Consider the following 27326-nt stretch of genomic DNA (forward strand, 5'->3'; position numbering starts at 1 on the left):
GGAGAAAGTCAGACGTCTCCACACCCTCCTGCTCCTCGCCTGTCACAGGAGCTTCAAGTGGCTACAAAAGCTTTGAAGGCTGGAATGTAGTCAGTGCAGACAGTCTCTCCCTCTCTTTCTTTCTCTCTCTCTCTCTCTCTCTCTCCCTCATAGATGTAGATACAGTGAGGGCATTTATTAATGGCTGTGCTCAGCATTACCCACTATTAGCAGCTGTTAAGTGCCATCTGAACAGAGCGCTTGTTGGGTGCCAGGCCAAAATACATGTTTTTTTTTTTTTTTTTTTTAAGTCTCTCACACACAGATATACATGTCACACACACACACGTGCGCGCGCGCACACTGGGAGACCAAATGCATGCATACCCACAAACATACACATCATTCTAAATGCGTATGGAGTTACAAAAATCATATCCTGTACAACTATGCTCACTTTTTCATGTGCATGCACATGTGCATGTGTGTGTGTGTGCGTGCGTGCGTACATGTGCGTGCAATGCATGCATGTGTGTGTGCATGTGTGCGCGTGTGTGCTGTGTGCATGTGTTTGTGTATGGAGTAAACATATCTGCAGTGTATGTGGGTAGCCATGCAATTTGAGACCCACGTACACCATTTCCAACATCAGCAGAAGCCATATTTACAGAAACCTGTCTGTGTCAGCGTATGAGTTTGGGGACACGAAGTGTGTGTGTGTGTGTGTGTATGTGTGTGTGTTCACACATGCTCATGTACCTGTGTGCATGCGTAAGCATAAATGCATAAGCATAAGAATGTGCGTGTATCTATATGATTAAGTGTGTGCATGCTTGATTACAGAAGCAGAGCAAACAGAGAATTAGGACCCTACTGCTTGTTGCACTATGATGCATTTCCTTGCTGCCATCTTTGCAGTCGCAGAAACACACACACACACGCTTGTGCTTGTGTGCACACACACACACCGTGCACGCACGCACACGCACAGACCCACACATTCCCCCCCTCAGAGAAAATCAGCGTGCACACACACGCACACGCACACATACACACACTGCTCTGGGTGTTCGGTTTCATGGCTTCTCTCCATTAAGTGCAGAGAGCTGGTGCATAGGGAGTCCCAGTGCTCTCTCCATTTCTCCCTCTCTCTTCCCATCGCTGGCTCCTGCTCCTACTCTCTCGTTCTCTCCCTCTCCACTACACACACACACACACACGCGCATGCCCCTGCACACACACACAGACACAAGAACTACACACATACACACGTGTGTGTATACCTACACACATCTATCTTCTACTTTCTCACTCTGGGGAGAGGGATCATAGTGGCAGCCTGAGAGATATTGATGTGGAGGATCAGAGAATGGGCTGAGCGAGAGAGAGAGAGAGAGAGAGAGAGAGGGAGAGAGAGAGAGGAGAGAGAAGGAGAGACGGAGAGAGGGAGAGAGGGAGAGGGAGAGATGTAGTAGTCAGGAAAGGATGGAGAAAAAGACTAGGCTAGATATAGCACAAGAGAGGACTTCAAAAGCATTGGGGAATGAGAGAGAGAGAGAGAGAGAGAGAATAGAGGGGATTGGAGAGGAAGACCTCAGAGAGATATACAAAAAATGATAGATAGCAGAACCATAAAAATATTCAACATCGGAAAAAACATGGAAATCCTTTCACACAAAGGAGACCCATCACCAATCAAGAATAGTAGTAGTACAGATCTGAGGTGCGATAAAATCAGATTAGGCCAATCCACACACACACCTCTACAGATTCTAATTAAGGTCTGTGTGTCTGTATGTGTGTGCATGCATGTGTGTGTGTGTGTGTGTGTGTGTGTGTGTGTGTGTGTGTGTGTGTGTGTGTGTGTGTGAGATGTAGCCTGTGTAGCCTGTTTTTTCATGCTCGTATGATGTCTATATGCATGTGAGAGAAAGCGGGTGCGTATATGTGCATGTGTGTGTGTGTGTGTGTGTTTGTCTCAGGTTGCAGGTAATGTGACCACATGTGTGTATGATGTGTCATTCTGTGTGTCTCGGGGCATTACATCATCTACCATTACAGAACAAGCATCTGGAGAGGTCATGTATGACACACACAACACACACACACACACACACACACACACACACACAACAAACACACACACAAATGTGACTTTCCTCAGCTCTGCTGACAGACACGAAGCTTGGAAAATCACATGGCCTAACTGGATGGGCATCATTGTGATGGGGATTTTTGTTGCTGTTGCACCATGCACCAACCCCTGCCACACAGACACAGAGACAGACACACACACACACACACACGCTAGACTCCTCTCCCGGGCAAGGAGGAGGGCTGAAACCCAACCCTTGGCCTTTACTGCAGGCGTCAGAGAGTACAGCACTAGAGAATGCACAGTTATTATTAACAGCAGTGTGTGTGTGTGTGTGTGTGTGTGTGTGTGTGTCTTTGAGAAGGGGTACCGTATCTGTGTATGTGTGTTACAGAATACCATAGCAAGCACCACAAAGGTCAAGGGGAGCATAGAAACCTAGACACCCCTATTGCACTCTGGTTTGTCTATCTGTGTGTGTAGGCCAGCCACCTTGACAGCATGAGAGTATAGTGGAATGATCGTGAAATTGTATCTATAGTATGCATATATGTATGTATGTACATATGTCTCAGCCATAAATGTGTTGAATTAATAAATGTGATGAATACCTGTGTTTGTGTATGATCACTCTCCATGCAAATGTTCGTGACCACAGATACACACACTCAGACATACTTTGCACACACACATGGTTCCATGGCCTTAGGCTATTGCGCAACAGCTTACACACGGCTAACACCTGCCGACATACTCACCTGGTTTACGCCCAAAGGAATTCATTCATTCATTCACATTTCGATAGACATGCACATGCACATACTGATACGCACACCTGCAATCAGTCATGGTTTACGTCTACACGGGTTCCCCCACCCACAGTCACAAACCACAACATAAATAAAACAACTGCCGAAATTCTAAAACTCGAAATGTGTGACCATACACACACACACACACACACACACACACACACTTGACGTAAGCATAGCCACAAAACAAAAGCAAAAATTGCAAGTCAACACAGACAGAATGCACGAAAGTGTAACAATGTAGCACTCGACTGTAGCAAGGTCCCATTCATGACTGATCCACTCACACACGACTATCTATTGTGTTGTCCTAGTAACAGCTAACTAAACAACACAGAGCAGATGTTAAGTGAACACTTTAACTACGCTGAGGGATCACAACAGATTCACGAGATGAAACAGATAAGTAGATGACATGATGACAACCAGACAAGATCACACAGCAGCACAGATCCACTGCTCAGAAAGCCATAACAGAAAAATACTGCTGTGTTGTAAAACAGAACAGACAACGGTCACATGGTCAACACAGGACACACACACACACACACACACACACACACACACACACACACGATTGACCAGAGGACTAGGCAATACAAGATGCATGACAGATACACTAGGTTCCTTTAACGCAAAGCCAACGTAAGCCTCAAATGAAGATGTGAAAGAGGTTATTGATCAGCTGTTTAACTGCAAGGGGCACCTGAAACCATTGCTGTCCATCATCTCCATCAACATCCTTTCCCTTGAAAATCCAGAGGGGTATTCCACAAAGCCGGTTTTATCACAAAACCGGGTAAGTTAACCCAGGGTTTGCGGTAACTCTAGGTTTTCCGTTCCAAAATGAACACGGTATGTTAGTTACTATAGAAACATATGCTCTGAACCTAACCTGGTCGGAGCAGGTTTTGCACAGGTTAAGTTTGAAAGATAACCCGGTTTTGCTCAGGGTAGCCTATTTAAACCCGCGTTTCCGCAGCTTTCTCGTGTTCAATGGCATGCTGAGAGGCCTATTGACGTCGGAGCGCAAATAATTCGAGCAATTCACCGAGAGAGATTGATAAGACCACGGCTCGACATTTTGATGAATTTTGGCTGAAGCGATATCGTTTTTCACGTTAAACTTTAATATATTTAAATAGCCTCCTCCAGCCCTACGTTACCAATCGTCAACCTGCCTCAGTTCACTGCAAACTATTTGCATAGCTCTCCATTTATTTGCGAAGTGTAGTTTTCTGTACAGTATTTGAGATGCTGAGCATAGGGAAAGCTACGGTCTGCCAATCAGTGCGTAAAGTCTGTCTTGCGCTGGAGCGGTTAGTGCGCGACTTCATCCTCTTTCCTGGCCACAACTCACGAGGGTCATTAAAATGGAGTTACACCAACTCGTCTCACAGGTCACTAATGCTTTCAGTGTCCCCAAGAGGCACGGAAATTATCCTTGCTGTTGACTTTTCATATGGGTATCACGATGATACCATTCGGTTACAATATTATGTCATTGGGTGCATTGATGGCACAAGTGCCCCAGCCATATATGAGGCCGATTATGTGAACAGGAAAGGATATTACAGTATAAATGTTTAGGTAGGTATACGCAGCCTATATTGGCCATTTCCAATATCTTCAAGATAGTTTGTTAATCGCTGTCGATTTTATCATTAGATGATATGATGCTTCGCACATGATTATACTTATGTGGAGGCAAAATTGCCTGGTTCGGTCTACGATGCCAGGATGTAATTTGAGCTATAGCCTACATTTCAACAGACTGCGTTGCATTATGAACATATCATAGACCTTATATAATTGATGTGCTTGTGCAAGATAGCTCAAAGTTTGTATTTGGTCGCAGCGCGATGGGTAGCTTCTTGGGGATCGAGGGTATCCATGCCTCCCGACGCTCATCACCCTGTACCCTAATCCCGCTCCTGGACCACATGCAACATTTAACCTGGCACACAACAGAACCCGCGATTGAAAACACATTTGGGATATTGAAGTTCAAATTGCAATGCCTAGTATAAGAGTGTGTCCGAACGGGCTTGCGTAATTGTTGCATGCGCCATCCTCCACACTATAGCCATTCCGCGCAAAGAGATGTAGAAATGTAGGCTATGTGGAAAATAATATAATTACTACCATGAATCGTAATATTTTATCTTTTCTTGATCAGATGATCGCTTGGGCCCATCGGAGTAGCCTACATCTTTATAAAATAACAGGTTATGTGGTAGGAATGCCAAGAAAACTTAACTGAGATAGGCCTATGAATAGATTCATAGTTCAAATATTTAGGAACGTGCTTTTGTATGCATTCACGCAGTCAGCGATCCCCTACCAGGGTTTCTCTGAATGGCAGTTGCTTTGGTGTTTTTAAAACTTTTTCTAATTTATCACAGCCTGCGTTCGAGTTCTGAGAAACATGCGGCCCGTTTCTCGCCTAGAAATCTAGACGCCCCTAGCGGCAGCTAGCCTGTTTCGCCCTTTTGATCAGGATTTCCATGCTCCATACATCACGTCTTTATAGGTTTGGCGTGTACGCGCACAACCCAGTGTTAACCAACCCCGTGTTGATTAAACTAATTCATAACCGGCGCGGTGGAACCGGCCGCTCTGTGTTAGTCGGCTCAGGGTCAATCAACCTAGAGTTCAGCGTTAACTCTGTGTTTGTTAAACCTCCGTTCGTGGAATACCCCTCTGGGGGGTATTCCAAGTAGGTGGTTTAGGGACAAACGAGGGGTAAGTTAACTCAGAGTAAGTGGTAAATCTCCTAATAGAAGAGCTGTAATGGCTTCATTCGCCTAAGAAATCAATGCCATTGGGCTGATGTTGTAGGAGGTTTACCACTTACTCTGAGTTAACTAACCCAGGTTATTACTAGACCATGTACTTGGAATACCCCCCAGACCACCTCAATGTCAGCAAAGTTAAAAGCCACATCCAGCAACTGGATCTCCCCTCTGGACGGTCACAATTATGTCCATATTTTATTTTTGCCCTCCTAAACAATAGTCAACAAATTGTAACAGAACAGTAAGAGCAAAGAACGACCTAAGGACAGACATCAAAGCAGTTTCACAGACCACAGTAACAACCAACAGCAAACAGACAAGCTGTTGCCCGCTTCAACCTACAGGTGATCTCCTCTGTCATTTATGGCTTGAGGCTTCTCAAGAAAGGCACAGGCAGAAGAGACAGAGAACAAGCACACCGGATGCGAAGCAGAAAGGCCTTAATTGTGGCAATGGGTAAATTGCAGGTCACACCTGGTTCTCAGGTAAGCCGACTGAAGTGATTTGCGAGACTGAAGTGAGGGTGGTTTCGAACAGTACAGGGGATTAAGGCTCTACATTTTAGATGAATAGAAACCAGCTCTTACACGGAGACTCGAAGCCCATGGCTACAACCACAACTGGCTTCCTTACAGAATACATTCCACAGGATGACAGAAATACCTTGCTGTCAAACTTCATCATATCGGTCATCTGTAGTAGATTTGGTGGCTAGATGATCATTTCATGGTTGTATTTTAATCGGTCTTGTCTGTTTTCCTATTATGTACTGTACTGTATGTGTTGCAAGAGCAACTGGATGCCTACAAAGGCCCCCAGAACCAATCAAGTGTCCGTCTATCTACAACATAAGAGGCAAATAGATGGACACAGAGAGAGAGAGGAGGAAGAGGGAGAGATGGAGAGAAGGAAAGACACAGTGGTGCAGAGAGAGAGAGAGAGAGAGAGAGAGAGAGAGACACACACACACACACACATAGTGGGGTTCAGAGGATGATCGAATAGTAGCAGGGGCTGGCACTTGTGTGATGATGTCATCGCAGTCAAGGCTCTTAGCTCCTCCTGAATAAGAGATGAGCAGGGGCTTCTCTTGTTTGTTTGTGCGTACAGTGCGCGCTTGCGTGTGACAGTACAGAAGCCAAACCTCTCCACAGACTGTTTACAGTGAGACATCTCACACATTTCACTTTTCACAATCGAAATGAACATCGTCCAAAATCCAAATAGCATAGGCACACATATGGCTAGGATATGTCTCAGGAAGTGTCTATGTGTGTATGTGTGTGTGTGTGTGTGTGTGTGTGTGTGTGTGTGTGTGTGTGTGCTTGTTTGTCAGACAGAGAGACATAAAAAGAAAGAGCAAAAACTGAAACAGACATTGGGAGAAGGGAACCAACAAGGAACACGCAAAAACAGAACGACAGAGAAAGACTTGAGGGTGTGAGAGACAGAGAGAACTAGAGAGAGAGAGAGAGAGAGAGAGAGAGAGAGATGCACAGGCCCACATGGAGAAAGAGCGAAACGGAGCAAACGAGAGCACGAGAGAGACGGACCCCACAGGCCACTGAGTCTGAGGGCATAAAAATAAATGGAGATGGAGAAATATGAAAGGGAAAGTAGCAGAGTCACAGAGGAGCCATTGTTAACTCAGCTGCACTGACTGTGCGTACGGGTCACAGGTTCGAGGGGAGGGGGCAGACGGAGAGAGGGAGGCAGAAACAGAGAGGGAGAGAGGGGGGGGGGAGAGAGAGGGTGGGTGGGAGAGTGTGTATGACAGGGAAAGAGGGGAGAGAGAAAGAAGGGAGAAGGAGAGAGAGATAGATAGATAGATATGTGGTGCTGGTGGTGGTTGGGGGGGGGGGGGGGGGGTTGTTGTTGACACTTTCTGCTGTGACGTCAGTGTTTCTTGGAAGGAAAAAAAAACCTCCAGCAGAAAAGCGCTGGCAGGAGATTCAGTGCCAAACGCCTCACAATCACAGCTCATCCAGCAAGGCTGATGGAAAACAGGTTACGTTTCACCAGATTGCATCGTTCAGGACATTTGGTAGTGTCAGTGACACACACACACACACACACACACCCACCCACACACTGCTCTGCCACACAAATGGTTGGAGTAATACATGAACATGCTGCGAAGTGAGTGGCACCGCACTGAAGACACCAACCGAATCAGTGCATGTCCATGTTTTGTAAGCGTTTGTAGGCAATAAATGTATCAGTAACATCCCTATAGAAAATTCCCTCAGATGCTAGCTAACCAGTGGTCACCAGTGGTCTTAAGGTATATAGATCACACTCCCTCCTCTAATCCTCCTGAGAAATTAATCGGAAGACACAAACTAAGGCCTCTGCTTTCATGGCCAGTTGAAACTATATTGGTTATCAAGGATGTTGTTGCCACAAGTTCATACATGACAATCTTTCTTGAAGTTTCATCATCAGCAACAGCAGCTTATTTGTAATATATTCTGCCTAATCTGCAGCTCCCGGCAGGCAATCCTACCGGTCCTGCACTGGTTACACAGGAACAGGCACTGCATTGGAACATAGGCCTACAACCTAGTAGCAGGACCTTGCTTGTTCAGTAATGCCTTGTCAAGCATTCAAAATGTACTCAAGGACTTATGATAGGGATGATGTGCAAATGAGCCTGTCACACTTGACACTCCTCATGTCTGTGTGTATGTGTTTTGCAGTTGACTGGAGAATCCCCTTTGCTTCTGTGATGATGTCATGGGACAAAGCTTTGTATTTTCATCCAACTTCCTCAAATGAGTAAAGATAAGACACAGACACACAATGGAGCCAAGTCAACAAAGACAGAACCACACAAAAACATACACCCCCTTTCATCCATGCACCATCATTCTGAGTGTCATTAAGATCAAGATAAGAAACCTTGCTCTTAGGTTACTCAGACAAACTGCTGCCTCGAACATATGGCCAATGTCAGTGTCCATCACTGGCCCAAAATGAACTCACTCACTCTGAAAACAGGCCCGGGGTATCCAAAAGCCCTTGTGAGTGGTGCAATGCCCATCGACAAATAATATTTACTAGGCCTATATCTTTTTCCGAGGGTAACCACCTTACAATATTGTATCAATAACGATATATGGATTAAAGCTTCTTTAAAACACACTTGTTCAAGTCAACACTAAAATCTCTTGAATGGTTACTATAATTTCACTGCAAGACGCTCCTAACTTTACCCACAAATTACCATATGACAAAATCGAAGTTTCTGGCCATAGCAATTGCGGTGTGCCAATATCAGTGATGGTGTCTGAATACACACATTAGTGTGCAACTTAAAAAATACCATTACTCTTTAACATTTTAAGTTACCTTGCGGAGCGCCTGCACGAAGAGGCCTCGCCATTTGTGACTGTTCTCCTCGCTGGAAAAGTCGTAGATCTGTTGGGGCTGCATGCCTGCTGCGGCTCGTCGTGATGCCGTGATCCCGGTTGATCTGTCCGCATCGGCCCCAAAGTCCTAGTGGGTGGGTCGGTCCAGGCACGGCGAAAGTAAACTTAGCTAGCTAACTAAGAGGACTAGTTAAGACACTGAGCCAAAACGCAGCAGATCAATTAAGTGGACGGTAGCAGAATTAACTGCGCCTTTATGCCATCTGTCGAACGACTGAGAACAACATAAAACTTTTAAGCTCATCTGAGCGCGTCTGGTTTATCAAAGTTATGCTAACTTATTAGCTAACTCGCTACTACACTTTTGAAACCGAGCTCCAAGCTAGCTTTTTAGGCTATCGCTAGTGTTTCTCGCTACTGTATCGTTAGCTACTAGCCAGTTGACAGGCTTTTTTCACCCGCGACAAACAGTGGCTAACATTAGCGAGCTAAGAAGCTAACTCATAGCAATCTGGCAAGGCAAAAATATTTGTTTATTTTGCACGAGTTGTCAGTGACTCTGATCTAAAGGACCGGATTAAAATGCATCTAATTCGGTGGGAGTTGTATTTCGCAGATCTGCTTTTGAGCCAACTGCTTAGAAGCACATCTGTATGCGCTGGCTGTATCTTTGGCCTTGATGCACAGGGATCCGTGTTGTGGCACAAGAAGATCCTTCATTCAATTCCTGAGGAAGAGTTTCTTTACTTCTGTTTATGAAGGAAATTGTCATCTTTTCCGTGTCTGTCGACAGTACTCTTCATTAAGAAAAACTCCTCGAAAGACCATTCGAAGTAAAATCCCTTGAAAACGTTCCGGGCGTGAATAGAAGAACGCTGGCGTTGTTGTTTTTGTTACTGGTAGCGTTAGTGGAAGTCCCGATTCAACTCTCCCGTTCAGCGTCCGTGTCCATGTTTGAAATAATCTCGGCTCCTCACTTGCTCTCTTTGCGTTCCTGCGTCGGCTCACTTTCCGCATCTGCGTAACGCAAAAGGGAGGGAGGGCTCGCCTGTTGGCCTCCTGGCTGATGGAGTGTGAATAGCAAAGTCGAAAGTCATCCTCAGCGTTTGCATGCAGTTACACCAGCCTTTTAAATTAAGCGCACCCACGAGCTACGTGTCGCTTTGACGGATCGCTCAGGATCACCACAGAATAACGTAAACATTGCATTCGGAGACATATTGCTGTCTGAGAAGACGCGCATGTTTTGGTGGTATTTAAATTGAAAATTGAAATGCATAGTTAACTAATAAGTGTTAAGAGAGAATAAACATAAAAATGACTTTAAAGGTAGCATGCCTGTGTTGATGCTCCATATAGCCCTACAGTATGGACATAGACCTAACATGCCTTTCTAGAACAAACAAATGTTTTATAAACCATCGATAAGTTTCATATGCAGTCATAAGATATTCTTGCCATTCTCCCCGGGATTTTTCGTTGTATATGCACGAGATGTTGTCCCCACTTGTCATTATTAACAATTAAACAATATCGCCACCCAGTGGAAATATCTTATCTCACATCTTCACGGGGCTCTAACTTCATGGACAAGTGTTGCATGCAGAAATCGGCAAATTCAATGGCTGCTCTGTCACCTCCGTTTTGACGCAGCCCATGTCAAAACAGCAGTTTAAGAGTTTTAAAGGTTTATGTATTTTTATTTTAATATAATATAACTTATTTACCCCATTATTGTTCAACTAGACTATTCATGATGTCCTAAAGTCCTATGACATGCATTATGAACTTCTGTGTGTATATCTTTTTGTTAACAACACAAAAACTACATAGGCCTATTAATATTGAATAAAAAACCCTACATAGCCCAGCTATCAGTATGTGTGTGCCCCAGTTTGATGCTCATCTGCTACGAAATTGTGTTTAAATATGGGATGGATGAGTGATTCTCAACCTTTTTGCTCCCAAAGTGCCCCTGCACCCCTGAAAATATTCCAGGCCCCAATATGAGGTGTGACAATCTCACTGTCCTCATCATTATGATTCCAGTTGGAAGTCCAATGCAGTTAAGCTCTCTCTCTCTCTTTAAAAGTTGCTATTTAAATTCCCTGATCCAGCTGTACATCCCTAATCGACCACTCTGGTCCTCTGATGAACATCTGATTGTGTTGCTTTGGACAAAAGCGTCTGCTATACCAGACACATAACCATATCATCTCATGCCCCCCCCCCCCCCCCATGTTGAGAACCACTGGTATAGCACATAATAGGTATTTTATTTTATTTTGAGCATTAAAAAACCCAAAATAAACGGCACAAAATCAAATCTACTTTCTTCTCCATGTAACCATACACATATACATTGCAGTCAGAATACAGTATAAACATATATGTGCACTTTTTTTTTGTCATTTAACACATTAAAGCCATTAATGCCGATTGCTGGCAGTATTTCAAATTGTTATGGAATTGTGACAATTTAACAATTACCATTACCATACCATGACAAAAGCTTTAAAAACTTGATTCTTTATATAATAATTATTATTCATATTTTGAAAATAGTGTTTCTCAGAATCAACGTCTCAATGTACAGGAGAAAGAGTATTCATATTTTTAATAATAATAATAATAATAATAATAATAATAATAATAATTGTAATACATTTGTATTATATAGCACCTTTCTAGATACTCAATGTCGCTTCACATAACGTCACATAATAACAGATCTTCAAATATCTTTGGTGAAAAATCTAAATATTTCCCACTTCCTACACATTCCTCTTATTTGTGTTCCACTTCTCTTATAGTGGTCACTGTTGTAAAGATGTGTGGGCTCGTGGAACCACATGGATTTACACATCAGTACAAAGTAATGATAGATTACATCTTTTCAAAGAACAATAAAGATCATTTTAGCTCTGTTACAGCACGTTTTGTTGATTTTGTTGTTGAGCCAAGAAAATGACGCCCAGCTGTAGATTTATGATGTTAAATAACTCAGCTTAGTTTAAATGCAGAACATCAGCGGCATGGGGATTGAAGTACCAAGCAGACCCAGAGGGGTAGAACCTTTACACATGCTTAAAATACAGCCAATATAGCAGTGTGTAATTTGTTCTGAATCTGTCAAACTGAAAGCATGAAAAAGCGTTTTTAAAAAAGTTTTAAAAAATTGCAACTCATCTCGACAAGAACTCATCTATAGGCACATCATGCACAAAAGACCATTTACTCAACAGCATGGCTTGGTTCCCAATTAATCGACAGAGTCAATTAAGTTCTGGGGTTACATTTGCCAAGCCTCAGCAGCATCCGTCATGGTTGTCTGTCAAAGCCCAGACAGACACAGCAGAACCCAATCCCAATCATGATAGGGACGATTCCTCTACTTGTTCTCCCATTCGTTCTGGCCTTTCAAGAGAACTGATCCATGTAAACACCGTATAGACGGACCTGAAGTAGGCTACATACTGTAGGGTGTCGGCTGGCTCCCATCCAGACGTCGGTGAGATCAGCACTGCAGAGGCACGGTGGAAACCAAGCCGATGGTAAAGACAAATGTAATGCGAGTGTAATGGGATCGGGCCACAGGTGAAAGGAATATGGAAGGCAGCGATGCGGGGCCTGGCCTATAGGGTGACATGGTATGGAAAGGAGAGAGTGAGTGAGGACTAAGTTGAGGTCAGGCGTCAGTGGAGAAGTGGGCTAGCGGAAAGCTGGGACGGGGCCCACTATGCAAATGGGACAACCGGCCTGCCTGACATAATCCAGTAGAGTCGCACTGCACGGTAATTGGGCGATATGCTGTAGAGGCACATTGTTCGTGCCCTCCGTCAGTGTCCACCAACCACCGCACCTGTATGTTGTGTGTGTGTGTGTGTGTGTGTGTGTGTGTGTGTGTGTGCTTTTGGGTATTTCTTGAGTGTGTGTGTGTGTGTGTGTGTGTCAGAGGGTAAAACGTTTCTCGGCCTCATCAGCGACCATTTCGGCAATAGCGAGTGAGGAGGTGGCAGCAGGTGAGGGGGCATTGCGCACGTGCAGCACCCGACTGCCAATCTCCCCCGTGCCCCCGTCAAACACAAAGTCGTCCACCAGGTTCCCATCTTTGTCCAGAGCCTGTGCCCGTACTCCAGATGGACCCCTGAGACAGACAGACAGACAAGTAGACAGACATATACACACAATTTAACACTAACAAAAACAAATGATGGACATTGGACTGAATCACAACAAAGGACGACGCTTCAAATAGCAATATTAGATACATTATTCATCTAAACATTTGACATCTCAAAAATATCCAATACGATCATCACATTATTCTAAATGAGTCATTATAGCCTATATACTGTAGATGGTTTAATGATGACAGTAGAAGAGACCATGGCTTATGAGTCTTACCTGACTACATCACTTAGAGAGAGCTCAGGGATAAACTTCTGCAGGATCTTCACCTGTGCTCCTATGAACACGCCTCTGAACATTTCACCCAAACCATAGGTTATGTTCTTCATCACCAGCTTCTGCAAACCTCTACAGATGCCAACAAAGGAGACAGAAAGACTCAACAGGTTATGTTTCAAAGTTCAAAGTTCAAAGTTTATTGTCATGTACTCATAAATGTTTAAAAATAATGTATTTGTTAATGTTAAATAATGTTAATGTTTGTAACATTAACTGAAATATGTAGTGTGCTTATGAGAGAATGTACATTTAAAAATCAGGTTAGGGCTCTCTGTAAAACAAACAAACAAACAAACAAACAAGAGGTATAGCTCATTTGAATTCATTAATGATGACTAAAGTACTTCATATTCAACCCAACCCAAAATGTGCTCATGATCATTGACATCTTCTCTGGTACCTAAAAGATAGCGCGTCTGTGAGGTCCCTGACATTGAGGTCGTATAGCTGGTAGCCTTCACGTTTGAAAGCCAGGACGGCATTGGGACCCAGCCACACACCGCCATCCATACGGGGGGTGAAGTGAACTCCCAGGAATGGGAAACGAGGATCTGGCACCTGTCAACATGCATTGGTTCAAAAAAGACAGGTTGCAGGAATTATTATCATATGTTTTTAATCTATTTTGTATTTCTTTCTTTGAGTCTATGCATTAGTAGTAAAAATGTGGAAGAGAACCTGTTTTGTTTGGGTGCTGCAACTTTTTGCTTGGAAATTAATTTTCATAAATTAACAACCTACAAATGAACAACTTCTTCCAAAAAGTGCTGAGAGCTTCTAGCGGATTGTCATAAAATGATAACTGACCAAACTCACATAGGAAAACAATATCTTCAAAACAGCATTTTATGAGATGCTCTATATACATATACTGTACTAGAAGATAATAGGAAGTATGTAATCAGTGAAAAATAACTAAGGGAACTTGGTATTGCTTTCCAGCAGGTGGAGCTGTGTGAAAGGTTTCAGGCTCACCGGATAGATGTTTCCCCGCACGAGGTAGCGTTTCTCTGGCTTGAGCACCAGGTAGTCCCCCCTGAAGGGCACGATACGGGGCTCAGGACTACAGCCCGAGATCTGGGACAGCCGGTCAGAGTACAGACCCCCACAAGTCAACACATAACGACAATGCACCTCATCACCCTAGAAACACGCGCACACGCGCACACACACACACACACACATACACACCAAAGAGACATCGTAACCAAAAAAGATCTCACATAACTATTCACAAGAAAATCATGAGGAAAGCCTTTCATGCTCAATCTTTCAAGTGACTGACCTTGGAGCTTCTAATAACAATGGGGTATTTAAGACCTATAAAAGAAATACATGCAAATTATGTAATAACTGTATAATCCAAGGTCATTTAGCTCTAACGTGTGTGGGTGTGTGCACAAATGTGAAAGAGCCTTCACCTTCCGGGCTCCTGGCTGGACTCTCCCTCACCACAGTGATGTCAGACGCCTCAAACTCAGTTGCCACGGTTCCCCCTGCCTCTTTAAAATCCTGCCCATACCTGAGGGCAACTTTCCGCCAGTCCACTATGCCAGTGTAGGGTGAGTCCAGAGCCATTATACCCTAAAGCACATGGACACAATGGTCAGAATTCCTCAGGTCATGCTTCACTCTACAGCATTATATATTACTGTATTCAAGTGTAACTCCGGTGAAAATTGACCCCCAGGGTCTTTTTCTGCATTAAAACACATCAAATAAGCCGTGGAGACAGCATTTTCCCTCAGCATGAATAATAGATTAACTAGATATGACAGTACAACGAATCCTTGAGACACTGGATTGGAGGAGCTGGAAGTGGAACAGTTGGTAAGAGTTCTTAACAGTCTTCTGTAATAGACTCCGGATTTGCTAAATGTTGTTGGTGCTTCGTTTTATGTGTAGGGACCCTGACCAAGCTACTACTGGGGTTTTGGTGCTGTTTTGAACAATATTACTGATAAAAAAATGCTATTTGGAAAGTGTTTAGCTCATCGCCCTTAGCTAATCCACTGTTTGCGATTTGGGGCTATAGCATACCGTGGCAAGCTCTGTAGTGGTTGATCAACAGAAAATACTGTCTTCACGGCTGATTTGACGTGTTTTAATGCAGAAAAAGTCCATTTTGGCTGGAGTTACGCTTTCAGGTCATCTGCATGAGCACATGAGTCATTGCATCCTTACAGCAAAGTGTTTGCACGGCATCTCTCAAACAAAGGCTCTTCATTTAACCGGCATACTTACTCACTTAAGGGATCGATGAACTGATTAGGCATTCAAAGGGGAAATCCAGTGTTAAATTGGTTTTAGATATGTTAAGTATGACCATAAACTAGTAATGGACAAGGGGTGACCCTATCCATATATTATAAATTCTAAATGGCGTCGCCCAGAAAACAAGTGGAAAAGTTACTCCAGGTAGTGTCTGTATAAACTGCCTTCTAAATAAACTTTCAGCAAACATACAATGTTGCAATTACTAGTTTTAAATGTTAACAACCTAATTACACTGTCGCAAAGTGTGGAGCTCTTGTTAGCCTTGTAGATGGGTTAAAATAAGCGATTTGTGTGCAGTATGAGACATGCCCGGTTGCTAGCGCATGCTTGGTAAAAACTGACTATCTTCGGAATGCTTCGGGTCTGGATGGGATCACCCCTCGTCCATGACTCTAACTTATGGTCATGCTTAATTTCTCCTTTAAGGTCACAAAGTCAAAGGTCAAGATTGTATAGGGGATCATGGATCAGAGCTATCTCCTTGACATCTACATAGTTCCACAACAGAAACATTACAGAGCGTCACTAAGTGCTCAAGGTCATAGGGTCAGAGGTCAAGGTCAAATTATACCCAGGGCATATGAGGTTAACAGCGTGTAGAGATATACTGTAACAATACATGCATCATTCAGGTTGCAAGACGATGACCTGTCTCATCTCTGCCAGTACATAATCATACACAAACACACACATTACATGAGCATGCACACACGCAAACAAACACACACATACTCACCCTGCAGAATGGTTCTCTCTCTCTGATGCCTTTGGCGTCGACAATGGTCAAGTCTCGGACATTGTTCTTCATGCCTCGCTCATACAGAGCCTTCAGACGGGGAATCTCCTCACGCTCCGTAGCTACAATCAGCTGCGAGGCAAATTAAAACTGGGCATTACATTAAAGATATGTAGCCTATATCGCAATGCACCGAGCACAAAAACAGGATCACACATTGGAGCACATCACACAGCTTTTTCCCTCTGGCTCCTGTTCTAAATATCCACTAGCCAGGACAAATAGATACAAGCACTCTTTTATACCCTCCGCTGTTCAGCTGCTTAACTCCATTAAGAAACACAGATAGCCATATGTCAGGCTGTGTATTTATTTATTTATGGGCTTATCTTTTATACTGTGCATCTCACTTCCCCATAGCATTTTTATCTTTTTGTGTATTTATTTATTTATTTTTTATAATGTCCTGTGGAAGTGTGTTATTGTATGTGTATATGGAAGTGTATGTGTGTGCGCTACTGCTGCAAAGCAATTGCCCAAGCTGGGACAAATAAAGCTACTACTACTACTACTGGAGATAAATCTGTAAGCTAATGGCGTTGGAGGCTAACATGCTAGGAAGGAGACTGGAGTTCATGGGTGCGTCACTGGCTACATGTCACTAGCACATCTCTTTAGACACCAAGGAGTGAGACCTCTGTACCCTATGCAATTCCATTAGATACAAGCTTGTATATGATGTCTTACAGTATACACACGTTACGCATACAGACACCTTGCCTGCCTCAGTTTTCCCACGTTCAGCTCACCTTCCCACACCTCTTGTAGGGGATGTTCTTCTTCTCGCAGTACTCATAGGCCATGGTGGCCCCCTTCACACACAGTCTGGCTTTCAGAGAGCCCGGTGTGTAGTAGATGCCGCTGTGGATGACTCCACTGTTGTGACCACTCTGGTGCATCGCTGGAGACAGGGACGAGAGGAAACACATGATATCACTGTCCCAACAACTGTGATTATTAACATGCCTAAAGCAAAGTTAGTCTGTTCACCTTGTGTGTTCCTGTAGACTAGACACACACCCAAACACACACAGACACACAGACACACACACACACATTCTCACAGTGTATGTCACATATGCACGGACATGCACACAAACATGTGCACCAAGCAATGCTGTAGCAGAGCTTCAGTGGACCCAATCACGGTCTCAGTTACTAAAAGCATAAGCATGATATAGGCCCACACACGCAATGTGTCAAATCCATATAATAAAAAAAAACATGCACACAAACTCACTTACAGAGCTCTTTCTCCTTCTCCAGCAGAGCAAAGCTTAATGTTGGGTGTCTAAGGGTCAGCTCCCGTGCCGAGGCCAAACCCACGATGCCTCCACCAACCACCGCCACATCGTATGAGCTGCAAAGCAAGGCCACACTCATAATATACTTTGAGAGGGACACCCCCTTCCCCCAGAGAATTGCCTGGAAAACACTGACTTGACTTGCACAATAATCCTCTCTTGAGTAATCGCTTATTTGAAAGTTGTAAAATATCATGGAATCATAAAATACCAACTGAGAAAAGTGGATGTGCAGATACATTTTCTATGTCACGTAGGTTAAACAATACTCAAACCAAAACAATTGCATCCTACACCAAGCCATGACACTTTTTTAACTAACTAGATAAGTCTTTATTCACCTCAGGCCAGCTTCTATCCCTGCCCAACTGCCACCTTAAGGCTGCTCTGAATGCATTACATGATTGACACATGAAGACTTCACAATTTTGATCATAGTGTGATCAACATCGAAACAGGTTGAACTTGCTGAGCAAGTGGCAACTGGAGATTCCATTCCAGCACTGAGGCAGCCTTGCCGTTTAGCTTACTTCACAGTCAGAGAAGTTAAACTTTGACACTGCTTTATAAAGTCTAACTATTGAACTTGGCTTCGCAAACACAGTTGTCCTATTGCCCAAACAACCTGTGACACCATGCTTGTACTGTATGCGAGACACACAAGCAGACTATTTTGAAGCCCTACCACACAGATCCTAAAGACCACCTAGACTTGCAGGGACTTCAATTAAGTTAAGGAGGCTTTAAACTCAATGAATGCTTCAACACACTATAAATTAACAGTCATGAAATGTCACTCACCCAGTGTGTTGGTGTCTGACAGCGAGCTCAACGAACTTTGGCTGTCTGGCCAGTAAGACAGTCCCAGCCGAGACACTGGACAGCATTCGTATCATTTTTCCAGAATACAAAGGGATAATGCTATATGTCTTACAATCATTCTGTGAATAAATCGCACCTAATCAGTAACGTCATACGAGACATTTACGCCTCTCCTTAGCTGACCCTCAAGTAAGATAGACAGCTAAGCGATTAGCTAACACACACACAACGGTGGATTGAACCGTGGTGCGTCATTTGGACGTTCCCGGCTCGACCAATGAAGGCGCTTTACGTTTTGTACGTACAGGGTGAGAGGTCGTTGTAGCAGCGTGATCAAGGATGTAAATAATGTTGGCACTTGCACCATGCACCCTTTACTGTCTATGCTTGCACCACCTTGATAGAGAGAACGCGAAAGGTTAGTGGGCAGTGGTAACTTACTAAAGCATAATGCACGTAGAATGAAAGATGATAGGTTGTTTTTATTCGTCAAGTTTGCGCCGTTGTTCATTGTCAGTGACAGGTGGTGACACACATGAGAAATACACTGTCTAGGATGTTGATGTCCAGCAGCAGTTAGATGGGATTTGAGAAGTTACTTGAAGGATTTGAGTCAATGAAATGGCACGTAACGTTACGTGCCATTTCATTGACTCAAATCCTTCAAGTAACTTCTCAAATCCCATCTAACTGCTGCTGGACATCAACATTATGTTGGCTACCTTTATAATAACCCACGGCTTACTAGGTCTATGTGTGACTGCAGCATAGTCAAGCAGTTAATTGAGATGTACAGTATGACTTTGGGAGGGAAAGGGATTCATAACTGTCATGTAGTCACTTTACGTGCCATCTGGTGATTTATTGTTCATTTCAGTTGTAGTAAACTGTTGGAAAAGTTGGATACATTTTCTACACTTGGTAAAATGAAGCCTGAAGGGCGGCAGTGGTAGACAACATGCAGTTCAGAAGCTCTGCCAAGCCCAATCGTCTTGCCCAATTGTTTAACTTGTCTTGATTAATTCTTTGATACCAGTTCAAAAAATGTCCCACTGCTATGTTTTTTTAGCATTTGAAAGATGAGGTTATTGGCGAGGACAGCCCACTCAGTACTGTGCACTCCGACGACTCTACAAGCAGCAGGGGGCGTCAGACCATTCTGGGGATGGCTGAATGCTGTTTTCAACAAGTGAGCTGCAAGACCTCAACATATCATTACATTTTAATGAATCTCCCTCTGTTAACACCAACTAACACGTTTCCATAGACACTTTCAAGACAAATGGTTCACAGACAGATAGCTATTTGTCTAGACACATTCTTTTGTGCTGCCAGTTTTCATGAGGTTAATCCATGATTTACTCTAATTACAAATTGCCTGTTAACAGGCCTATCCTCTAACAAAACATGCACCAGCCCGAACCAGAGAATTCATGTCAGAAGGATTGTAACGTGGATGATGGGCCTGATTACAAGGGGATGAATTCTTTATATTTAGTTCCAGGGTGTTCCTCTTTTGTCCTGTCTAAGGGTGGACTATGAGAGAATAAAAGCTGCGGGACCAGACCGAGCGGCAGCAGAATGGCTGCTCAGGTGTGGAGCGAAAGTCCGGTTCCAGGGCTTTGACCGCTGGCAGATTGACTACAATGGCCTCCCCACTGGCCCCCTTGGTCGCTACAAGATCCAGGCCATTGATGGCACGGACTCTTGCATAATGTACCGTGGATTTGACCATCTGGGTAAGTATTAACTGAACAGTATTAACACAAAGGTTCCCTACTTGCATTCCAGAGCTAGTTCAGGGTCCTAGAACATGACAAATACCCTGTGTCATTATATTCTAGTGTGGACTAAAAGGTTTTAGTAGGTGGGTTGACATGGACACTTTCAGTAAAGTGCAGCAACACTTAAAGCAGCAACGGCTATTGTAGAGCACTTGTGAGAACCTGATCGGAATTGAACGTACCCCATATAAACAGTTAGCACCATTTTTTCAATCGGATTAGTTTAATCGGAATGACAAAATAACTGTCCACGTAAACCCACTGACCCTGCAAATGTATCTTCACCAAGAAACTCTGGCTAGTATGGGCAGGTTAGTGTAGATGTCCAGCTCTTTTAGTTTGAAGAGGAAAGACTTGGACTGTAAAGAAAATCCACACACCATTCACTCCAAAGCAAATGTCTTTTTTTAATCTGTGACGTTTCGGGGCAAGTCCTTCCAGACGGAAAGGCTTGGATCAAACACAGTATGGCACAGTTGTAATTGGAAGCGCAGCGTGTACTACAGTATCCAGAAAAGACGTGATCTACCCTAACCAAAACTAGAATATTCTGTAACTTTGGCAATTACAATGGTTCAAAAATTAGTCTGCAATTGAAATGCCAGTCATCTGGAATTTGAGGAGGGGAGGGGGTTAGTCTCATAATGAATTACTCTTCACAAAAATCACAAGAGCTTGGCTACCATGATTATACAACCTCTTTGATTTCCTTAATTGTGTGAACACAGCAGCTGCCAGAGCTCTCCACTCCCCACGCTTGGGTTCTCTCTTCAAGTGATAATTCAATCCGTTGGCCTGCTATGCGTGTGTGTGTGTGTGTGTGTGTGTGTGTGTGTGTGTGAGAGAGAGAGAGAGAGAGAGAGAGAGAGAGAGAGAGAGAGAGAAATAGAAAGGTGAGAGAGTAAAGGGAAGGAAGGAGTGAAAGTTACCTGCGAGTGTGAAAGGTCAGGATGAAAGTCAGCCGCTAGAAGACGCGCGCGTACTGGTGACGTTAGCCGGGAGGATGTCTTACACAGAAACAAAGCCATCAGTCCACATCACCTCAGATCACCTTGACTCTCCACATAAAGACAAAGGGGAACGAGGAACAGGGAGGGACGGTGAGAGAAAGAGCAAGATCGACAGAGAGCCCTTTGAATAATGCACACACACTGCTGTTCCTATGTGTCCGGTTCGATTGATGCCACTGTCAAACCTGGATCACCACAGGCGTCTCCATCTGGTTCTCCAGTTGGTCAGCTAGAGCAGACGTGGCCAAAGACCTCAGTGAGGGAAGCCAGCACAGCAGGAAAACCATCAATCAAACCTCCTCATTTGGATAATTCTGTCTACAATTGGTTTCATTGCTAAACTCACTTGAACACTGTAGCAGTATACAGCAGTATACCTACTTGCCACATAACAATGTCTGCTGTGTTAGAGAAAGCGGAAGCTCAATCCAATGAGGGAGAAAAGAAAGAAAGAAAAAGAAAACTAGCTAACTAACTAAATAGATCAGATTAGTTTTGTAATGTTCAGGAGTGTGATTGATGAAAGGAAGCTAGTTTTGAAACATGAGGTTTCAGTTAGTACAGACATGTACTGTAGCGTCTTCCAGAGGGCAGAAGCTGAAACAAGTGGTGGTATTGTATTCATATTGGCAGCATCCAGTATATTAAGTTATTCTGTCAGTAATTCAGGCACTTGTAGCTGGGGAGCCACATGGTATTAAGGCCTAGATAGAGCATTATGATATGTGGGCGTTGGATAAGGTGTCAGAAGCCTAAGTTGAGGCCCTCAGGATATTGTCTCTGCAGTTGCGCTAAAAGCCCCAATTCCCGTAAGCCCTTCTGTCCTCTTGAGTTTCTCAAGTGAGGAAGAATCATTTTTATTTAATCAGGATCGTTTTCATGGCTAATGACAGTGATGTCACTTCAGTGCTTCAGTGAGAGTGGCCTTCCCGTCGCGTACTCTTGATAGCTTGACAACAAAGAGAGATACGAGGTAAAGAGAAGGCCAACACTGCAAGTCAAATGAACATGAAACAACAATACAAAACAGCATCCAGCGACTGACCAAAGACCATTTTTTCAATCTTTATACAATAGCAGCATTTCACTCATAGCATAGCACGGGATTCAGAATCGTAATCGTCACTGCATTAGTGTGAAGCAGAGGATGAAAGACTGTGAAGTGAACGCCTGGCTAATGAGTTCTAAGTGGAGACGTGTGCTGTGGTTGCAGATGGCCTGGAACATTTGGAGGAAGTGAGGCTGATTAAGTGCATGTACATCGAGGACGCCTGCCTGGAGAGGCTGAGCAAGACGGAGAAGCTTCAGGACACCCTCCGTCGCCTGGAGATCGTCTCCTGTGGCAACGTCACAGATAAGGGCCTCATCGCCCTGCACCACTTGAGGTGGGTGACACCACCAGTATGAGGGAGAGTGGGTGGGAAATGCTTGGTCATGGTACGTGCTACATGTTGTGGCCAAAATGGTGATGAGGCCACTTAAGGTGGTCAACAGACAGCTCCAGGGCATGGCTATTGAGTATTACTGAGCTTGATGGTTAGCATTGAAGTAACAGTGGAGAGATTGTAATTGTAATTGTAAATCTTCTTCTGCTTCATACTTGACTAGTGTTAAGCCAGCTACAGTACTGTATCTCTGATGGTCCCCCTGTAGGAATCTGGAGTATCTGTTCCTGAGTGACCTGCCGGGAGTGAGTGAGAAAGACATCACCGTTGACCGACTACAGACCGCTCTGCCACAGCTGGACATTGAGCTGGACCTGGACCCACCCAACCCACAATAGACGCAGTGATGTGTCCATGGTGACAGTAACCATAGAATGAACAGCAACTGAGCAGAAAAATTACTGGGAGATGCATTTTGCTCTGTCACGGCACTTTATTTATAGCAACAGAGAAAAGAGAATCAAACAAAAAGAGACGTTAATGTTGTTTTGCTATGTTTTTTTCAGGTATCAAACATTGTTATTGTTACTCCATAGAAAAGAACCACAGAGACATTGGTATTACTAAGAAAGCTTTTATGCATGCATGAGATGCTAAAAATTACAGAGACTCGTGACTCCTTGGAGTCACGCAATTCATTGATTTGGCATTTGGTGCAAGTCAAGGGGAGTCTGCGGGGCTATAGAGCACCACTGGTTGGGGATATATGTATATATATAAAACCAAACGATAAAGCTTAAAAGCTTAATAAAGCTACCAAAAATTTGCCTTTTTTCCCTTCTTTACTCAAACGAGCAAATGGCTGCATTTGACTGGCCAATGAATACAATTTACTGAACTGAATGACTAAGTTCTGAGGGGGTTCTCTGCTGTGTTGCCAGCCACGGTGCTGGGCTGCCAGGATGGTGTGAACTGGGCTGGCGTGGAGGTGATCGTGACCTCTCTCATTGCGGCCAACCTGTGTCAGTGTTTCCATCTGTGTGAGTCGGTGTCATTTTTACCCACTTTCCTTCCTACTTCTCGCATAACCTGAGCACTTAGTCTGTCTCCGAGAATGTTTTTTTGAGAGAGAAACATTTTGTTTAGATGTCATTTTGCATTTTGTTGAATTTGCTCATTGCATTCAGACTGAATATCTGAAAAAGTTACATGGTAGATGTAGATGTTTTGTTTCCATCTCACCAATTGTTGTGCTTAAGTATTACAACCGTGCACTGACCTAGATAAAAATGGCAGCAGACCAGCCAATGTTAGTGCTACCCACTTGGTATTTGATTTGAAAGGCAATGCTACCAGCTGGCCAGAGTAGAAAGCCCTGAATAAGAGCCAGTGAATTCTAATGTGCGTGATGAGTCGAATTAGGTGTTGGCGGATCTGTTTCCAGTGACTGTTCTGCTTTCCGAGTGTGAATCTGGTCTTAGCCTGAATCCAGACTGCCTGACTGATTCAACTGATCAAAAAACAGATCAAGCCCCCTTTCAATGTGGCTTTGTCATCGAACATTTCCCCAGTCAATATAGAACTTAAAAACAGCCCTGAAACATGTTATTCACTAGAAAACCATGTCATTGATTCAGTCATATACATTTTCTAAAAAAGAAACAAACAAAATATACAAAATGAACAATTATATTTGGCAAACAGGGAAAGGCAGTAGAGTCCCTTTGTTGTCTAAGTACCTTTAGCAGAGCACTAGACTGCTCATTGTCAACATTCACAAACACATCCAATACCTAACAAATACAACCTGACGATTACTACCCAGTCGCTAGAAAAAAGGCTCTTCGTAGATAATGCATAGAGTAGCATCAGACCCTACAGATGATAACAAAATGCCTATAGTGAGGGTTTAAGACTGGACTATATCACTGGTTCCGTATCTAACCTGTTAAGACCCAATAGGGGGGAGTCAGGGGGAGAAGTCTTATGCACCTGTATGACTTCAGGAATTCTAACCATCGAATTGGAAACACCTCATATATTTCATCAGCCATTTGAAGACTGAGAAATGTGTAATAATGTGTAGCATGTTGGTTTTCTTTAGAATCTCTCTTTAGAATCAGAGAAACTACAAATCTTAATGTGTGTTGCATGCATGTCATACTTTACCCCCCCCCCATCTTATTTCAATTTCTCAAAGAAAAGAAAAAAGTAAAACAGGAACATGATGCATGAAGTGGTTGGAATATTGAAACACCAGCTTTTCAAACATGGCTTTAGATTCAAACTGCACTTGAGGAAATGAGGAATGTCAGGCCTGTCTCTTCCTAGACCTAGATGATGCTTTTTGGACCCAGCCACGGCGGGTCTAAAATTACCTGCTCTTGCTCTTATTGGTTAGAGCCTATGTCACCACTCCAGAGAGGAACCCAAAACTTGGGTACTGATCAGCTAATGGGTTCCAGCTTGCTTCTGCTTAAAATGACTGCTGGAGAGTGTCCTTTCAACATTGTCAATGGTATTTTGTCCAGCAGAGGTTCGCAACTGCTGTTCCTGGGCAACAACAGGTCCAAATAAAGGAGATATAAAAACCTAGCAATCTGGCTTGCAAGAGTATTAGTGAGACTGAAAAGAGTTTTTTTTTGGTAGCTTAGTTTCACCGTGTTTGCCGTGTTTCTTTTTCCACACCAAAGTAAACCTCTCACAGGAAGGGATACTCCTGCGCCGGCCACTTTCCCCTCTGCTGCCCGACATGCTGATTGGACCATCTTCTGCAGGTTGTGAGAGTGAGGGGTCTCCATAGCATTGGCTAGTCCCTGAGTAGGTGTGCTGGTGTGTTCTGCGTTTTGTGTGGGAGAAGGTATGCATGTGTGCGTTAGATGTTGGGGAAGTGGTAGTTGAATTTGCGCAAGTTGTAGTATTTGTTGTTCCTGTTGTCCAGGGCAGGGAAGATGCTACTGCTGGTTAGCTGAGGCAGATACTAAGACAGACAGAGAGAGGGAGAGAAAATTCAGTGCAAGAACTCTACAAAAATCATTTCAATCAAGTCGCTCACATCATAACTCAACATTTGAGCAATATAACTCCATGAAATAGAACAGTCACCCTAAAAACAACTCATACTAAGTAGAGTAGTGCAGTGCCTTCACCTTCAATGGTAAATAGTAAATAATAGGGCGGAAGGTGCAACATTTCCATCATTCCATGGCAACTCACCCCAGGAGGCAGGTGTTTGGTGCGGGGTTGTCGCGAGCGTCTCTTGGTGGCCCGGTTGAGTTCCCGTGCCACGCTCTCGCTCTCCTCGCGCAGGCTGTCGAAGTAGGGGTGCTCAAGTAGCTGCTCGCACGTCAGACGCTCGGATGGATCCATCCGCAGGCAACCCTGAGGTCAGAGGGTGAAAGGCCAAAGGGCAACTCTGAGCAATGGTTTGTTTACCTTTATGGATATTCACATTAATGTTATATTTACATTTCAATCAACAACCTTCCTCACAATGCAGTACTGGGAGGAGGACGATGATGAAGATTATACCAAAAAGTATTTGTGTGTGTGTGTGTGTGTGTGTGTGTGTGTGTGTGTGTGTGTGTGTGTGTGACTTACCCTCATAAGACTGAGTGCTTGGTAAGAGAGGTTAGGGTATTTCTGCTCCAGAGTCTCCTAAAGATGAACACACACAAACACAATGATTATGTAATAGGGGACCTCCTTACAGTGAGCACTGTATTCCCTCAATGAGAGTTTTGTGTGTGTGTGTGTGTGTGTGTGTGTATGCGTTCCCTCTGGGAGTGTGTTTGGAAAGTCGTGTGCGTGTGTATGTGTTTGCTTGTCCTCTCACCATCTCTAATGGTTCAGGGACAGATACTCCACTGAAGAACTGGTTGTTGCTGAACACCTGCTGGTGCCTGGGGATCAGATCTCCTACGGGGAGAGGGAAGTTAGGTTACAGACAGCACTACACAAATATGCTCACATCTGACTCCATATTACACTTACACATGAAATATATATATTCCATATATACACATGAAAGATATTGCATATACATTAACCTACAGTATACCTGTGTGTTAGCCGCAGTGTGTATATGTGTGTATACAAGTTAAAAGAAACAAAACCATATTAATACCATATTAATACCATATTAACTGTCCCCATGTATCAACCTCATAGCGGAAGACATTTAGCTAAATCAATGTATAAGCTGTGGCTAATAGTCAGGAAATTACGGTATGATAAATATGGAAACAAAGTTCATGATCATGATCAACATCATAATTGTAAATATTGTATCACATAATTTATATACGTACTACTTCATCACATATCTACACACACATTCACCACCACGCCGTGCTTTATTCTTACCCAGTGTTTTTCTGATGAGGTAGAGCTGGTCCACGTCTGATTTACCCGGCCAGAGGGG

At 43.7% G+C, this 27326-nt stretch overlaps 4 protein-coding genes across 5 annotated transcripts in view; 1 reads left to right on the plus strand and 3 right to left on the minus strand.

Moving 5' to 3' along the window:
* sos2 (son of sevenless homolog 2 (Drosophila)) overlaps positions 1-10103 on the minus strand; it is a 37580-nt gene extending 27477 nt beyond the window's left edge. The window contains exon 1 of the mRNA XM_062523140.1: positions 9036-10103. Within this exon, the coding sequence (XP_062379124.1) occupies positions 9036-9119 (84 nt within the window). The 5' untranslated portion in view covers positions 9120-10103. The remainder of the gene's footprint in view (positions 1-9035) is intronic.
* Positions 10104-11312: 1209 nt separating this feature from the next.
* l2hgdh (L-2-hydroxyglutarate dehydrogenase) lies at positions 11313-18962 on the minus strand. 2 transcript variants are annotated; one of them, XM_062523141.1, is made up of 10 exons: positions 18704-18962; positions 17843-17958; positions 17348-17499; positions 16539-16670; positions 14947-15109; positions 14811-14845; positions 14501-14668; positions 13926-14083; positions 13463-13594; positions 11313-13202 (listed from the first exon to the last, which is right to left on the minus strand). In XM_062523141.1, the coding sequence occupies exons 1-10, from the start codon at positions 18796-18798 to the stop codon at positions 13007-13009; spliced, it is 1347 nt and encodes a 448-aa protein (XP_062379125.1). In that variant the 5' UTR covers positions 18799-18962; the 3' UTR covers positions 11313-13006. The 2 variants fall into 2 exon arrangements, with proteins under 2 accessions (XP_062379125.1, XP_062379127.1); XM_062523143.1 differs by having other exon boundaries at positions 17839-17958.
* A 148-nt stretch (positions 18963-19110) lies between these two features.
* On the plus strand, positions 19111-23723 carry dmac2l (distal membrane arm assembly component 2 like). The gene is made up of 5 exons (XM_062523144.1): positions 19111-19142; positions 19794-19913; positions 20255-20463; positions 22732-22903; positions 23172-23723. Exons 2-5 carry the CDS (start codon positions 19804-19806, stop codon positions 23299-23301), a joined length of 621 nt encoding a protein of 206 aa, XP_062379128.1. The 5' UTR covers positions 19111-19142; positions 19794-19803; the 3' UTR covers positions 23302-23723.
* A 1360-nt stretch (positions 23724-25083) lies between these two features.
* cdkl1 (cyclin dependent kinase like 1 (CDC2 related kinase)) overlaps positions 25084-27326 on the minus strand; it is a 6598-nt gene continuing 4355 nt past the window's right edge. Inside the window, exons 5-9 of the mRNA XM_062523145.1 lie at positions 27269-27326; positions 26739-26821; positions 26504-26560; positions 26120-26284; positions 25084-25883 (exon numbers count right to left, since the gene is read on the minus strand). The exon at positions 27269-27326 is cut by the window's right edge and continues 143 nt beyond it. Coding sequence (XP_062379129.1) covers positions 25779-25883; positions 26120-26284; positions 26504-26560; positions 26739-26821; positions 27269-27326 — 468 coding nt within the window. The 3' untranslated portion in view covers positions 25084-25778. The remainder of the gene's footprint in view (positions 25884-26119; positions 26285-26503; positions 26561-26738; positions 26822-27268) is intronic.

This window comes from Sardina pilchardus, chromosome 20 (assembly GCF_963854185.1).
Source record: "Sardina pilchardus chromosome 20, fSarPil1.1, whole genome shotgun sequence".
NCBI classification, from domain to species: Eukaryota; Metazoa; Chordata; class Actinopteri; order Clupeiformes; family Clupeidae; genus Sardina; species Sardina pilchardus.